General features: G+C 35.1%; 1 protein-coding gene across 1 annotated transcript in view; it reads right to left on the minus strand.

The window, feature by feature from the left end:
- Nucleotides 1-2,699: 2,699 nt before the first annotated feature.
- The window catches only part of Fgf10 (fibroblast growth factor 10), a 78,181-nt gene continuing 63,569 nt past the window's right edge, over nt 2,700-17,311 (minus strand). The window contains exons 3-4 of the mRNA XM_003470193.5: nt 9,860-9,963; nt 2,700-5,565 (exon numbers count right to left, since the gene is read on the minus strand). Coding sequence (XP_003470241.1) covers nt 5,368-5,565; nt 9,860-9,963 — 302 coding nt within the window. The 3' untranslated portion in view covers nt 2,700-5,367. The remainder of the gene's footprint in view (nt 5,566-9,859; nt 9,964-17,311) is intronic.

Consider the following 17,311-nt stretch of genomic DNA (forward strand, 5'->3'; position numbering starts at 1 on the left):
TATGTGAGAGCAAAATCAAGCGACAAGATGCATTTCATATACAGTATTCCATTTATCAGGAACAAGCTAAGATGCTATTTGTATAGTTACCTACATGTAATGCCATTTTTTTCTGTCTTTTTAGACAGGGTCTATCTATGCAATTAAGGCTGGCCTTGAGCTCATTTTGTAGCCCAGGATGATTTTGAATTTGCAGTAATCCTCCTGCCTCAGTGTCCCAAGTGCTACAATAACAGTTGTGCACCAACACACCTAATTGTAATGCCATCTTTCAGCACTTCTCAGTTGGAAAATTCCCTACAGATAGGTTTCTTATATAATTTCCACTGATGCTGGTTTAAATGAGTCTGAAGTCTTAACATATTGTTTTATTTCACTGAAAAAAAAAGTCTGGTATTTACATACCAGATAGTAAAATATTTTTAATATTGAATCAATTGATGCAACCCTTAACTCTGATGCTTACTACAGCCATAAAAAGCATACTTTTCAAAATGTGTAATACCTCATGAAACCCTGGCTTTAATTTACTTTTCCTTGAAAGACCTTTCTGAGAATATTTGCATTGTCAGCAGCTTAAATTGACCACAGAAATGATAACTGAATAATTTAGAAAATTGTAAGATGACTTAGACATTTAAGATGTGTATAAGGTAATTAAAACCAAACTTTAGGAGTGCTTAGGCCACACTGTAGTTCCTTACTATACAGCTGGGGTCACTGCCTGAATTGCACAAAGGCATATGTTCAATTTAAAGTTGTAATGAGGAACATGGGGTATTTTGATTCTTAATTTTCTGTGCTCATCTCTACAGGATGCAATTGCTTACATTTAAAAATGAACATAGGCTTTTTTGTGGAGCATAATAAAATGTGTAAAATAATATGCACCACATGCATGTGTGGTTGGCATATGGCTTTTCTCTGAGTATGAAAACATCGCCCTTAGCTGCTATCATGGTGCAGGCTCATGGAAATACTTATTATTATCCACTTGGGAGTGAGACCTTTGATTTCATTAGTTTGATCATGATTATTCCATTTTAAATGGTGTTTATAAATGTGTTTTCAGTAGATTATTCACTTCCAAGGAAAGAGAAATGCAGATTTTGAATTTTGCTTTTGTTTCATATCATAAAGACATAAAGCTCATTTTTTCTTTTCTTTTTATTTTACAGTTAAAAGTGAATGGCATTAGGGTTTCAGTTTTTTCTACATGTTGGTATACTTGAAAATGCTAGCACATATTCCTGGGATAAGAAATATTTAGAACATCAAGCTGCAGTACAAGTTTGTGTTTGGTAGATAGTCAGCTGTTCTTCCATGAAAATTTGGTCTGTATCCCAACAATCATTCTATCAGTTTTGGAGTGCAACGGTAAGGCTGCCTATATTTATGGTCTTACTTTGGCTTTATACAAAATAAAATAAGTATAATGTTTTATTCTAAATGCATGAAAGAACGAGCTATTAAAATTTCTGTGATTTGGACAAAGATGAAGAATCATTGGAACTGGTAAAAAATAGGGCTGAAAAATGTCATTATCTCTCTGGAATATAGCTAACAATCATTCCATCTTTTATTTGTCACTAATCTTTTCCTTTGATGCACAGTTCTTAACTATTTCCAACTATATCATTGGCAAATTCTACACCCTGAATCTTTGTGGCCGTGTGAGTGAAGGCTGACTCTTTATGTGCTGAAGCCCCTTGTCATACCGGTGGGTCTAGTGGTTAGTGTGTCACCCAAACCTGATCAGTAAGAGCCACACCTAGTATTCTCTCATTTTCAACTCTTGAGAAAGAAATGGCATTTCGGGTTGGCAGGTGTAAAGTCAATCTGAGATAAGAGGATATGAGAATCTGAGAGGAAACAGGTTTTAGTTTTTTCATTTTTCATTTCTGGTAGAACTCAAGAGTTGTCTCCAAGCTCCCCACCCCCTAGCAATTTTTCACAATAATGTCTTTTTTTCTTCTTACAGCACAGTTTAAACTGCAAAAATCCTGTCTAGTGAAACAACAATAAAACTTTTATTTAATATGGTATTTGCTTAATATGGTATTTGCTTGCATGTATTTGTGGTATGCTAATGTACCAGATATCTTCTCTTCAGTATTTCAAACTTCCTGCATATTTCTTTATTAAAACAAGTTTGGACCAGCTGAAGACTTACTGATAGGAAAACATTTATGTTACTTTATTGAATAGTCATAAATCCTGAATTAAAAGCATTCAAACTACTAGAATTTAAATTGTGCCCATGAGCTTGCTTGAAGCCCTGGAACCAACTTGCATTATTATGTACTTTTTTCTCCCTACTTTTCAAATCAAATTCATTGGCCTATTCCATCTCCTTGAAATCAAATTTTGCAGCCTCCTGGCTTTCCTCCAGAAGTCTTTCATTGTTTCACAAGCCATCCTTGTTTTCAATTCATTCTTTTTTATCCACTGTGTAAACTAGGTGGACCTGAATACTTAGGAAAATAGAAAGCATTTGGTTGTTATTAGAGTAAGGATAGCCGACTCACACATGTAAAACATTAAAGAAACCTTATAAATGTTTGAGTAATTTTTTTTTTTTCTGTTGTTGTTTGGGGCTGTGGGGTATTTAACCACATCCTGCCATGCATACAGCCCTCCAGCTTTTCTCTTTAATACCAGGTAGAGTTTTAGGCTAATAAAACAAACAAGGACAATAGTTTTATTTTCTTTACCCAGCATTTTTATTGTTTTTATTTAAATGTAACATACTATACACTGTTCAGCCTTTCGGGAGGTAGGAGGAGGGAGTGATTCTGCATCTTTAGGAGGAGTCTCCTCAGAACCAGCACTCAGGGACATGTATTTGTGGCTGATGCATCTTAACGTTGTGAGCCAGAGCTTATACTTCCCACAGAGGCAAAACCTCCGAAATCTCTACTTTTTTAAGCCTACAACATTCAGAAATGAAACTTCTTTTCCTTCAGTAGTTGCAAAGGGGACCAGAATTCTATATCAATAGTCAGCCAAAAGGCCTTTTTTAAAATACAGAAGAAACTCGTTACTCCTTACCAAACTGTGTCTGTCTTAATCGCTACTAGGATGTGTACGGAGGAGGGACATGGAGGAGGGGAAGAGATGCTTTCTATTTTTGGATTCTGCAAGCTCTGATACATTTTGCTAGAAGCTGTTTTAGTGTCTTGAGTACTGTAATGATGACTGTTTACACATAGTCTCTTTGGTAATCTAAGAGGCTATGTGAAATAAGAACCCAGTTTGTGCCCTATTTGCCGTTACTGTGGTCATCTAATACCATATTTGTCTCACCAAACATTTAATTTTGGTTGTGGGTGGTCTATGTTCATGTGTCAGGTACAATTATTATATTAAAAGAAAAGAAAAAAGATATCTGGTTTTCAAAGGAATGCATTACATTATAGCTCTCAGATTCAGTTACCAATTAAAATTTAAGGTACATATTTCAACCACAGAAAATTAAACATTTTTAGAAACCTATTTGTCAAAAAAGTTGAAAGCAAAGTGTTATGAAATACAAATTTAGCCATAAGCCAAACAACTGTGTCTCACATGTATTTCTTTTGAAATGCCAACTTTTTAAAGGAATCATGAAATGTGATCATTTATTGGATTATTTTATGGGAACTAGTCTTAATAAGACAAATTTTTAAATTACAGATCAACTGGAAGTTCTGTTTAAGCATCAACACGAATAAGTTATAAGAGAATCAAAAAACACCATCCTTTCCAGAGTTTAAACTTCAATAAAAGGACACAGTGGTTTGTCTTTTCCTTATACCAAAACACTGTGCTCAAACAAGAAAAATAAACAGACTTTTTCAAAACAAGAAATATGAAGATAAAACTGCAGCATCGATATAGTCTCATTACTTAAAGTATTTAGAACAAAAATATTTTTCTACATTTTTATAATCACTACAGACACTGCAAATAAGACTTACGTATGTATTTAGTGGATTACAATGTGTTGATGACTGGTAAACTTACTTTGTATGTACTATTTTTATACCTGCTCTAACAAAATCAATTTTGAAATGCTTACATCATGGAACATTCTAAAGCTCTTTAAATTTACAGAAAATAAGGTTTATTTGGTTTTGAAAAGACTAGATCATAATAGCTTGAACAGGTCTCAATATATGATTACACATATACCAGGACATATTTGCTCTAAGCCCCTAGGAGAGTTGCACTTCATATCTAATTAGTGATGATTCCTTTAGGGGACTTACAAAGGGTTCTTATACAGAATGTATGCAGACAGCCTTTAATCATTTAAGCACTGTGACATAGGGTAAGAAATGATTAGTAAATAACAAGGCTAGGCTACTTAACAATTAATTTTTCTTCTTTTTGCATATTCCTGGAAATGATTTAATGTATTCAAAGAGAAGAATTTGGCTTTCTGGTCTATTTCATAGGAAAGGAAGCCTCAGGAGTAATATATGTTTTTAAATGATGGCAGACATCTCTCAAGCCATGGCAGACTACTGCCTTATTCATTACTGATGGTTCTCATCGCACAAGTGCAAATAAATCAGCTGATAGCACATGGGGCACTCATACTGCTTCCCCAATCTCATCTCCTAGTTTTGAAGTGTTTGCCAAGTTTCAAAAACACTTTGTCATGAACATGCATGTGGTGTGCTCAAGAAAAAGAGAATGTAAATCAGAAGGAAGTTGCTGGCGATACTCTTTTAAACCCCAAAAGATATTTAACATCCTATTAAATAAATAACTTAGAAAGAAATAGAAAAGGATGAAGGAAGAATGCACAAGCATATCATACTATTTGTATTGTTAGAACAGTCTCATACTAACATGTTTATGTTTTTAAATCCTATCCAATTCTTCCATGTGCCACACTCAATGCTCCTTTGGTTGCACATATGATCTGACCCAAGTGCTTTCCAGTAAATGCTTGCGTGTCTTATTGCTCATTGAATCATTAGGTTTGAATGAGCAATGAAAGTCTTTGATATGAGTACGTGTTCCATAAATAACTTTCCCGAAGATCACTCAACAGATTGTTCCATGTCCTTTGAGTTCTATCTCAGAGGTTCAAAAACAAAAAAATTTAAGAAGCCCAGCCACAATGCTCTTCTCTTGGGAATAACTTCCATCCCACTTCATCTGCCTATATCTTGGTTATAATGCATGACACAGAGCTAGTGAAAAGAATAGCATATGTCAGCCACAAGTACACAAAACTTCCAAAGGTTTTCTTTCTTTTAAGCAAGCAGACATCTGCAATGTGTCTTTGCCTTTTGAGCTACCATCTTCAGGAAGAATATCATTATTCCTGGTCAAAAGCCTTTGGTTCTATTGCATCCGTGAACATGCTGTCTTCTATGAGTGTACCACCATTGGAAGAAAGTGAGCCGAGGTGTTTTTCCTTCGGGTTTTTTGTCCTCTTCTGGGAGCTCCTTTTCCATTCAATGCGACATACATCTGCCTGCCATTGTGCTGCCAGTTAAAGGATGCATAAGTATTGTATCCATTTTCTTCTATCCTTTCCTTCAGCTTACAGTCATTGTTAAATTCTTTCTGCAAAGAAAAAAATAATCTTTTATTCTATGATAACACTTGATTCTATTAGACAAAAAGGACATCTACAGAACTCCAGTCAATGGTTTTGTTGGCAACTGCCATTTTCACAAAAGTTGTGCACTTAAAGCAAATGTCAACAATAGAAAAATAAAACTTATAAGTACAAAACATATTCTTTGCTTGAAAGCACATGAATCACTTTAATTAACCATCATATTCACTTAGATCTTTCTAAAGGGTCTGCTTTGAATATATCATGGTTTAAGTGCCTATAATGATTGTTATGAAGTATATATACACCAGGGATAGAGCTCAGTGGCACAGCACCTGATTGGTAAGCAAGAGGTCATGAGTTTTATTCCCAGTACAAAAAAAAAAGGAAGCATACATTCTATTAACAATATTGGTGATAGAGAACAGTGTCATATCCTTTCTTCCACAGTGACAAGGGTTCATATAGGAAATACGGAATTGTAGGAAATATGAGCTTATGAAATTTGGTATTTATCTGTCTATAGGTCTATAATAAGTAAACACATACTGGAATAATGATATTCTTCATGAAGTTGGTAGCTCAAAAGGCAAAGACACATTGCATTACCAGGAAAACCATGATAATACTATGTAACTAAAAAGGGGGAAAGCCTTCCTCTTTTCTAAATAACAAATTTCCCAACTTTAAAAAATTATTTATAGCTTGCTATGACCTGGAATAGATTTAATAGATTTTGTTCTACACTCAAAAATGCTTGAAAAGTAGGACATGAAAAATGTTTCATTTGTGAACTGTTTTGTCAAAGAAATTATAAACATGGCAAGTAACAATGACTCCAGTGTTTAAGCCTGGAGATTTTGACTATGGGAAGTTGTATTCTACATCCAGAGCTTTTTGGCTTTGTCTCGGGTTATCAAATAGTTTTTGGAAGTTCAGTTCCAAGTCTCATTCTCATTCACTCCAGAATCTTACTCTAGAGTCATTAACAAAAGAGAAGCTCAATTGTCTCAAAACTCTGCCTTCAGAAATATATTTCTTCCCTAATATTCAAACTGAAGTAGTTAGGAAGCTGAGGAATTGGGACTCTTGCCCTTCTGATCCCATTTTTTCCCATGCAAATCAAAGGTACTGTAGTTTATTTTGGTTTAGGATTTTATTGGCTCATTTACTTTAACTTAGAACATTTAAGAATCCCGGATGGCATTTATTCAAGTTTCTATGGGCTATTACCAATTTAAACTTCCATTCCCAAAGTTTTTAGTCCTATGAGCTCCTCTTTTTAAAAAGTGATAATTAAATATAACATTCAAATGATGACTAAGTTGATTAAAAGTTAGAACACAAGATAAATTAAGATCATGAGTTTAACAAATAAATAAATATTCAAAAAAGAAATTTAAACAACTAATATGGATTTTTAAATTCATTTCACTGTCTAAAAGCCATATGGTTTTCAAAGCAGAATTTTTTTACATTGACAGATATAAAAATTTTGAAAGGGTCACAATTTAGAGACTATAAAAGGATTGGGAATATTTTAAGTAATTTTACATTGGTGATGACACTGTATAGAACAGTATGAGTGTATGCTTAATTACTTTTCCTCCCTAGAAGTGAATTATTGAGCAATGTCTCTTAAGATGAAGTGCATTTGAATCAGTCTCCTCATCTTATATGTTTTTAACATTTAGGCCATAATTCAAATGTGTCATAACTTTAATCTCTGAAGGAGGGGTGTAGAAATCTATTTTGCTCACAGAATGTAGATAAACCTTAATTACTAAAGTTTTTTTTTTAATTAGGTTACAGCAATGTTCCAAAGTAGGATTTTGGAAGTTAGAAAATTTTTTTTGACTTTCTCCAATTATATGAAATTTATCTGGTACTCTACTATTCTCTATGAAAGTCTGTCCCACTTGATTCAGTTTTATAATTTATTTAAATGTATCAGTCAAGAAGAAATCAGAATACAATAGAAGCATTGTCTGAAGAATGGCTATGGAAAATATGGGAAAATTATACATTTTTAAGAAAAGAACAGAGGAAACTATTCAAAAGAGAAGAAATATAAGCATTTAATCAGTCATTCTGAGTGTTTGTCTAATTGATATTTTCCAGAAAGGCTTATGAAATCAATGGGAATTACAGGAAAGGAATGAAGACAGGAATAACACAAGTTGTCATGTGATATACAGAGTTACTGACAGAGATGTTTAGATACAGAATTGTTAATGCTGTTCCATTCTCAGCAGGACATTCAATTTTCGTACATCTTTCTTTTAATTAAACACATCATAATTTTTCATTACTCCTAGTAGTGATGAAAATCACAAAAGAGGAACCCTTTAGTTACAGAATGTTTTTCTTCTAAGTCAGGCTGGAAGGGAATGGAGAGTATATTTTCTAATGGTTGAGCTAATAGGGAGGGTGTCAGGTTTATGCATTATATAATTCTGTACTTTCTGAGGTTTCAGGTGATGAATTCATAGTAAGAGACAAGGTTGATCCTGCTTCTAAAGGTCACAGGCTATTGAGAAAAGAAATTAATATACAAACACATTAATGACAGATATATCAGGTAAGAGCATTGCAGAGGAAACAGAATAAGGCCACGTGATATCCCAGAAAGCATCTTGGCAGTCAGGCACCATGATGCACCCCTGTAATCCCAAGCCTCAGAAAGCTGAGATAGGAGGACAGCAAATGTAATACTGACCTGGTCTACATAGCAAGACTCTGTCTCAAGACAAACCAAAGTCTTGCCATCCAATTTAAATGAAGATATGGAAAGAAGTTAATTGGCAGAGCTTACAGCCCAAGAAGAGAAGATAAGCACAATTCGTGAGCTGTATTGGAGTGCAAGGTGGAGAAATGTGATGAAAAATATTAAATATTTCCATGCCACAGTTCATTTGAGTGTTATGAGTAACTATTTCTCCTTGATGTGACATTTTTAAATAAATATATTTTACTCTTAAAATTAGACTCATGCTGCATCCCTTGATCAAGATCTGGGCCTGACACAATGAAGCACATCCACATTCCTAAACTGGTCTACTACGATCATCATTCAAATTGTGGTTAAGAGGCATGAAATGACCTTACAGGAGACCAGCTGAAATGCACTTACATTGGGTGCAGTGGCATATACTTATTCCAGCTGCTCAGGAGGCTGCCAAGGATATCACCAAGTCAAGAGCAGTCTGCACAACTTAGTGAGACCCTGACTCAAAATAAAATTAAAAAGGCCAGGGGTATAGCTTATCACTAGAGTTCCTGCCTGACATGTATGTTACCTTGGGTTTAATCCTGGCCTTTCTTATATTTTTATAATTATTTATTCTGTAATATAATTACTTATTTATGAACATTTTCCAGATATATTGTCAGTTATTTGAAGTCAAGCCTCATTCTGTATGTGTATTTCTTATGCCAAATGATAGCTGGCATATTCTAGGTGCTCATATGATTGATGTATCTCTCCTAAAATCCTGAACAGGATAAATTGCTATACCATTTGTAATTTAATTATAATAATGACTACAATTTTTATTCTAAAGTAACTATTCATTATTTTAATGAGATCTTAGTCTAAAAGGACTGATATTAAATGAGTCTGATCCATGGAGGCAGAAGTGATATTCAATATACTAAATACTAGTTGAACACAGACAGGTGCGATGTGTATATATACGTGGCACTGACTGAATGCCAGCTTCATAAAGACATTACTTCAAGGAACAATATTTTCATATATATTAATGATATTCAGGTGTACTTTGAATTAATGTCTGCTATCTAGATAAATATAGTTCTAAAGTTCCTTGAACAAGCCATGAATTAATTTCTTCATGTTTCCCCATTTGAGATTTTAATAAAATACGAAACAGCCCTAGTTTTATCCTCAACTGTGACACACATATATGCATAGAGAAAAAATTATGATTTTCCACTCAATTTGAGATTTTTGTTTTTAATGATTCTTCTCCAAGTTATCTGCAGCTCCTGTGCTAATATGACCAGATGCTTCTGTGAGAGATGAACTGGTTTGCAGTTCAGAATGTTCACAGACAAAAGTCAGCAACAACCTGTGTGGTAGGCTGATGGGTGAACAACAGAGGATATGACATTTTTGGAAGCGTTGCTTTGCCAGCCTTTGTGACTCTGGTGAGCAGCCCACTGTGGCTCTATTTACTAGTAAGAGAAGGATAACAAAGCTATTTCATGTTGGGAGGAAACAGTCCAAAACTGCGGTAAATCACCGCAATGGTTTTGAAAACAGAAGCAGATACTTACTGAGCCATAGAGTTTCCCCTTCTTGTTCATGGCTAAGTAATAGTTGCTGTTAATGGCTTTGACGGCAACAACTCCAATCTCCACTGAGGTTATCTCCAGGATACCTAAAACATAAAATAAAAAAGGGTAAATGGAAAAAAGTCATAGATTTAATTGAAAGTGAAATAAAAACATATTAAGTATAGGCTGATGGTTATAAAAAGATGGTTAAAAAACGAAGGAAGGGTTTCAACTAAACCTGCTTTAAAAAATCTAGCAAATATTTCCAGTAAATATATGGAAACAAGTAATAAGGCTTTAAAAGGATTCCCTTCCATTTTACTCTGAGCATGTACAGAAAAATATTGTTCCAATTAAAATGTTTCCTTTGCTAACTCTGCATTTTCAACTCCATAAATATTGAAACAACTCTACTCATCTTAGCCTTGATTTCACAAAAACTTATCAGAGCCCACATCTGTACTATGGTATTAAATTAAATCCATAGCATATGTCAATAATGTCAGATTTACTTCAATCTGTAAAAACAATGGTAAACTATTTTTTATTCACAGGACATTTAGATAAACTAAATCTTTTGGCTACAGTTATCTTATAAATTCATTTTTGGCAAATACATTGACATTCTGACATACCAAAAGACTAATCCCAACTGCCACAAAGTCTTTGAAGTAATAGAATCAATACGAATTTTTTTCCTACAAAGAACAGAAAACTGAGGGAGTTAGTAACTGATAGATCAGGTCTTTTCCTCCTAGTACACAGGCTTAAGATTGGTGTATCCAAAGATAATTTCCACAGAAAAGGTTTTAGGTAGCTATAGGCGAGGCATTTAATATTGTAGAGCCCTCCCTTTTCAGGTTAGGATATCAGGAACTAAAACTACTTCTTCTTTCATGACTTTTAGTAAAGCTTGCCCAGAGTAGAGAAAGTAGCATTGCAAATACAATGTGGTCTCTGGATCTAGCATATCTGGTTTTGACTTCTGGTACTGCCTTACTAATGAATGCTCACAAAAGTCACTGAATTGTTCCATGTTTCAAATTCATTTGTAAAAGGCAATATAATTGTATCTCCCTCATAATCTCTGTGAAGATAAAAGAGGCTTCACAGTTTGAATTTTCCCAGAGAGTAGTATCTCAATTATTATTAAAGGAAAATTATTCCCAAATAGTTTTAGATTTTAGAACTTCAACAAGCTATGTAAATCCTGAATTTCTATTGGCATAACCCATAGGACTTGAAACTGATTTATATACTGTGTCTTAGTTATTTTTTTCTTCTTACTGAGACAAAATACCTAAGACCAAAAGTTAAAGAAGAGTTTATTTAGTCACAGTTTGTGGAGGTTTCAGTCTGTAATCAGCTCTTTCCAAGGCAGAGTGGTGTGGCAGATGAACAACTGTTTATGGTGGTGGAAGACAGCAAAAGCAGCAAGAGCAAAAAGGGAGAAGTGTGAGAGAAAACTTTTCCACCCTGTAGGCTACCCAACCTAGAATGGGTGCAACACTCTATGCATAATCACAGCACTAGACAATGAATCAATCACAAATTCTAGAGTTATCTCCTTTGGAAAAGCAACCTTCTGTGCCTGCATGAATCTTTGGGGGAACACCCAGATATAAATCATTACATTCTGCCCATAGCCCTCCAAAGTCTCATGCACAATCTTTATATAAAAGACATTTAGTCCATCTCAAAGAGTTGCCAAAGTCCTAACAGCTTTAGCATTGCTGAAAAGTCCAACTCCCAAGTCTCCCCTGACATTTAAGGCAAACTCTTAGCTGTGAAGCCCATACAAATGAAAAGAAAGTTAAGTGTTTCTAACATTCTATGGAAAAAGACAGACATTTCTATTTCAAAAGTTACAAAGAGAAGAAAACAATGGAATAGGACCAAAGCATGTCCAAAATTCAGGAGGCCAAACATTAAGTCCTGTAGTTTCATGTGCAACATCTGAGATATTCTGTGGCAAGTTGTGAGCGCCAAAGGGATTGGGGACTCTACTGCTAAGACACTGCTAGTGATTGTAGCTCCCATGACCCCTTCCTTGGGTCCACTTTTCTTTCTCCTTGCAGGTTTCCTCAGATGATTCATGTTCTTGGATTCTCTAGATTTCTGGGGTCTCCACTGCACCTTTGGATTCACCCTTACAGCTTCACATATTTCACTCCCAGGAGGACACTGCCTGGGTTCCTAGGCCTTCTTCTGAAATCTGGATGGCAGCCTTCTTAATAGCTTGCATTCCACATGCACCTAAAACCAGTGTCACATAGATGATGCCAAGGTCCACAGCCAGCTGGAACAGTAGCCTGGCTTTCTTCTCTCTCAGCTGTAGGAGTGGAATGCCTGGATCTCTAAGCACTCTGAACCTGATTCTGAGGAATAAATTCTCTGTGCTGAATTGTTGTTTTCTTAAACCTGGTACAGTCACTGCCATTTTGGAACATGGTGTTCTGTGGCTTTCTCTTCAAAGTAAAACCTTTTATTGCTGTAGTTTTGAGGATGCAATGGGTGGAGACTTTCTGGTTCTTGTGATCCCCTCAGGCCATCTTTCATTTTATCCTGTTCCTTCTCAGCAATGGAGATTCTCTCAGCTCTATCTTGGTAGTCCACAGCATTACTAGAACTTCCTTCTTGGCCAAACTCACAATGTTTTAAATCATCCTGCTGGGTTCTTTGCTTTGATTCTCAACATAGATCTGGCTAAGAGCCCCCAACAATAGCCATGCCACAGCTTCAACATTTGACTGCCTTGAAATTTTTTCTGCTTGATTAATTACTCTGCCATACCTTAATATCAGTTTCAGGCAAAATCTCTGGATACCAGCAAAATGCAGAAAAACTTTCTGCCAAGCCATATTATCTGGAATCCAGCATCCTATTGGATGTTTTTCTCAGCAAAAAGCTCCTGAACCTGGTCTTTACCTGGAAGATTTCTATCAGCCTTCTAGTCTTCAGAGCTCTGACCATAATCACCCATACAGAACAGCTTAAGGCATTCCAGCTCTATTCCTTCAGGTGAAATTTCTAAACCTTTTTGTTCAAACTCTCCCTACAAGCCAAAAATGCTCTTGAACCACGTGGCTAGGTATAGTCACAGCAATGACTCCATTTCTCTGTTACCAAATTCTGTGTTGGTTATTTTTCTCTCCTTGCTGAGACAAAATATCTGACAACCAAAATTAAGGAAGGAAAAGTTTACTTAGCTCACAGTTTTTCTCTGTTTCTTAAATAGGAACTCAGTATTCAAAGAATAATCAATTATTTTTTCTACTTTATACACAAGGCTAACTCAAAAAGATTTGTTTGCCTACTAAGCTCCTTATTTTTATGATTGATATATAAGATTTGTACATATTCATGAGGTACTATTTAATATATCATACATGTGTACATTGTTATGTTCACATAAGAACAAATATGCCTGTCTTCTCAAACTTGAAAAAGTTTAGTAGTGATTCAAAATAGAAAGGACTATCTGCAAAATTTAATGTTTTTGAATTCAAAAACAATTTTTGGTGCACTACCTGTTAGTTATATTATAAACTGAAATGCTCTTATGAGTAATAAAGACTGCATTTATTATAAAATCTGTGAGCGTGAAAGTGACCTCAAGTAATGATACTACAGGGATTCTCTGATTCTCTGATTTTCATGAGGGGATTCTCCATTTTTCATTTTGCATCTTTGATGGATATGATCAAGTGTGCCTATAAACTCATTTTGGGAAGTGAATGCTATTACATTGCTTGGAAATTGTTAAATCGATAGCTTATTTTTCATCTGTGTATACTGTGATGTAAGGTTCCATTCTTTCTGAAAGAGCAGCCTGGAACAAAGGGAGTGAGGGTAATTCTAGAGTGCCATGTGTTTCATGTAACTTATATGACTCAATCTACAATTATTTCAGATATAAAAACACAAGTAACACCTGAAAATTATAGCATCAATAAAAGGGAATATAAAGTATATTTCTCATTCAGCCAATTCAGATATTTTGTAAATTAAAAGACATATTCTCATAGTGAAATTCTATGATTTATATTTAGTTATAATCATTTCAGTTTTGTTAGCCCTCAAAAGATGAATATGCCAGGTGGTATTGTAAATCTATTTAAGGGCATCTGGACAGTGTAGTTCAAACACTTGAGAGATATAGTAGGAAAAGGGCATTATTTTAAGAGCTGGAAATACAAAGCCAGATAAGTTGTAACTCTTTTCTAGAAAAGTCTGTGTTCTACTGGGAAAAAAGACAAATGCAGAGAGAAGCACCATAAAACATACTATGTGATAGGAGGAGTCAAGATGAGGTCAGAGGCACTGTGGAGAAAAGCAAGGAGCTCCTAGCTGGGTAGGGCTCCCAGGCAGGCTCATCCCTGAGACAGCTGAGATGAGTTTTAAGGGCAAGTCAAAAGTCTCCAGGAAAAGGGAAGCAAGACATGAACAAAACCAGTAAGGTGCTACATGATGGTGTTTTCAGAAAAATCAGGAAATTCTGATTATTAACCAAGATTAGGGAACAAGGGAGAGAAAGCTGTGCAACATTAAACTAGAAGTTACAGACTCAGGTCAGAAATCTTCCTGTACAGATTCTACAGATTTTAACAAATAGGAAATTCTTTATTAAAATATATATGTAATTTAAAATATATATTCATAAATATATAATAAAATGTATAAAGCATACGTTAAAAAAGCAATATTTAGCATATGTAAGTAATTGATAGCAATTTGTGTTTTATTTTGAGTTTTAAAACTTAATAAAATTTGACAATCAATACATTATAAAAGCGTTAGTGACAAAATTGTCTCCTATCAATAGACTTAGCAGATGCTGCCTACTGAGGTACCATTACCATGGCAGTGGGGAGAATTTTGCAACTTGCTGAACTACAAATGCAAATAAATTAAAACCCATAATTTCTAAGTAAATCATCTTTCTTTTTTAACTCGCAGAGTATCAGTATATAATTGTTAGCAGTGGTTATATTTTGAGGAATTAGGCAATAAATGCAAGAGGTTGGCATTCAAAATTGTATTTTCTAGATTTCTGTTTTTGAGTTTCCATTTGTCCTCCAGAAGGGACCCTCTGACTTGTTTGGTTCCATCAGTCATGGTGGGCCAAGAGGACTAGTTTTGGTGCTATCAGGACAAATCAGTCATCGGCCTGGATGTTCCCTTTCTTCGTCAGTATTTTTCCATGAGCAGGGAAGGAAAACAAAACTAAATACAACTTTTTAAAATATAGATGAATATATACAGGAAAAGAGTGGTAGTAAAAAATAAACGCAAAACCTTATGCTCTTTTTCTGTATAAGCAGAATACTAAGATAGATTAGAATTTTAGGGAGTGAGTAAATGTGTGAAGGTTTGCTGTTAGCTTTCACCATGAAGGATGCAAAGACAAACAAGACACAATCTTTATGCACAGTTTCTAGATAGATATTCTTTGTCTAAGCCTGAGAAGTTATTGTTGTTGATTGTATGACAATGTCTAAATCCATATCACTTAACAATAAAAGTATTTGATTTTGAACAACAACATAATAACAGCAACAGAATGATGTAATCTTTGCATGCAAGCAGTCTAAAGCTGAGTAAGATGAGGACACAAATAATTAACTATAATACAAAGAAAATATACAAAGTGCTCTGTGAGAGATAAATGTGCTGTCATGGCTTTAAATAGTAAAGATATCTAGATCCTGTGCATATGGGAAAGGGACCAAGAGATGCAGTTAAGGGCAAGGTAGGAGAGGGGAAGAGGGTGAAGAAAGCATTGCGATGTGTTATGTATAGCACCAACTGTCCATGTGGAATGTGATGAGTTCATACTGCAAACAAGTACTAATAGAAAATAAAAATTGAAAGACTAAAAAAGGCTTGCAGAAGAAGTTAGCCATTGTTTGATGTGATCCTTTCAGAGGTACCATTTTAATAGGTAGACATTTGGGACGCTTAGGGAAACTTTCCAGTCAGAGAAAAGTGCAGGAGCCACACAGGGGATGAAGGTAAGGAAGACCTCAGCGTATATTTGGGCCAATTCCTCTGTTTCCTTGAGGATGCTGTCTTGTGGTCACTCCAGCTACAGCTAAAGGTTCTCTTTGAGTAGCGCCAGTGATTTGGTGGTGGGAGTTGGAGGAGCGCTATTGTTAAACTTGGAAACAGCTCAATAAATGTCACAAACTATGAATTTAGAATCAGTTATGTCTGCTGTTTTTCTCTGAAGGTTTTAATTCAAATTAGATTACAATACAATCGATAGTTTTAGTCAATGTTCAGAAACAGATCATGCTTTGTATAATGAAATATATGAATTCCAACTTCTCTAAACTAAATCTCTTCCTCATGACTTCTTGTCAAAGTCCAAAACTGATCTATTAAGTCCTAGTGTAGGATAATCTATGGCACCTTCCAGGTTACTATCCCATTTACACTCTATGCTCCATGGGTTATGAGCCACCCCCAGCAGGATGAGACCCTGTGGCTTTCGGATTTGGCCTTCTGTTAAGACTCACTGTGGGTTTTACATTCCTCATAGTGCATTTTTCTCACAGGACCATAATAATCACAGTGATTAACATATGCTCCTGTATAATCACTGAATGAAAAAAGTGGATTAGGGGCTGGGGATTTAGCTCAGCGGCATAAGCGCCTGCCTTGAAAGCAGGATCGAAGCATGAGTTCGATCCCTGGTACTGATAAAAATGCAAAAGACAAAAAAAAAAAAAAAGAAAAAAGTGGATTAATGAATAGTGAGCCTGATGACTGGCTTACTAAGGTAAATATGACTATTTATTAAATATAGATTATTTTTGATCATACAGTCACATTTGCAAAATTTGAAGTGGATTAACCCCATGTCCAGATAAAGTGAAAATGAAGTAAAAGTGAATGTCAAAATACTGTATGCTCATGTCTATTTTTCATCATGATTGTGAGAATGGGGCCGGAAACATGCACTGGATTGAAAAGGCTGTATGTAGGGCTTGAGGTCCTTGATTACAATGATATTTATTCTTCATTAAGAAAAACATCATTTGCTGTAGAATAAATTTAAAGAAAGAGAGCATAATAATACTTGTGTGACTCGTATCATATATTTTTAATGCCCTTAATATTGCAAGTAATCTTCACAAAGTATACCAAAAGTAACCATTATATATTATATATACATATTTTTTTTTTTTTTTTGTCTTTTTCCTTTTTACCATTACTGGGGATCGAACTCACGACTGCCTGCTTACAAGGCAGGCGCTTATGCCGCTGAGCTAAATCCCCAGGGACCCCCCCCCCCCATTATATAATATAAGTGTTGAAAGTGCACTTCGGAGAAATACATAAACTGATGAATGACCACTTTGGACATGATCAATTTGGTGTTCAAAACCCTCTCTTTCCTTACCATTAGGCCTTAGTGAATTAAACTGACAACAGCAACTGCCATTT

The sequence above is a fragment of the Cavia porcellus genome, unplaced genomic scaffold (genome assembly GCF_034190915.1).
Source record: "Cavia porcellus strain 051 isolate PalLab524CR breed Dunkin Hartley unplaced genomic scaffold, mCavPor4.1 scaffold_11, whole genome shotgun sequence".
Classification (NCBI taxonomy): Eukaryota; Metazoa; Chordata; class Mammalia; order Rodentia; family Caviidae; genus Cavia; species Cavia porcellus.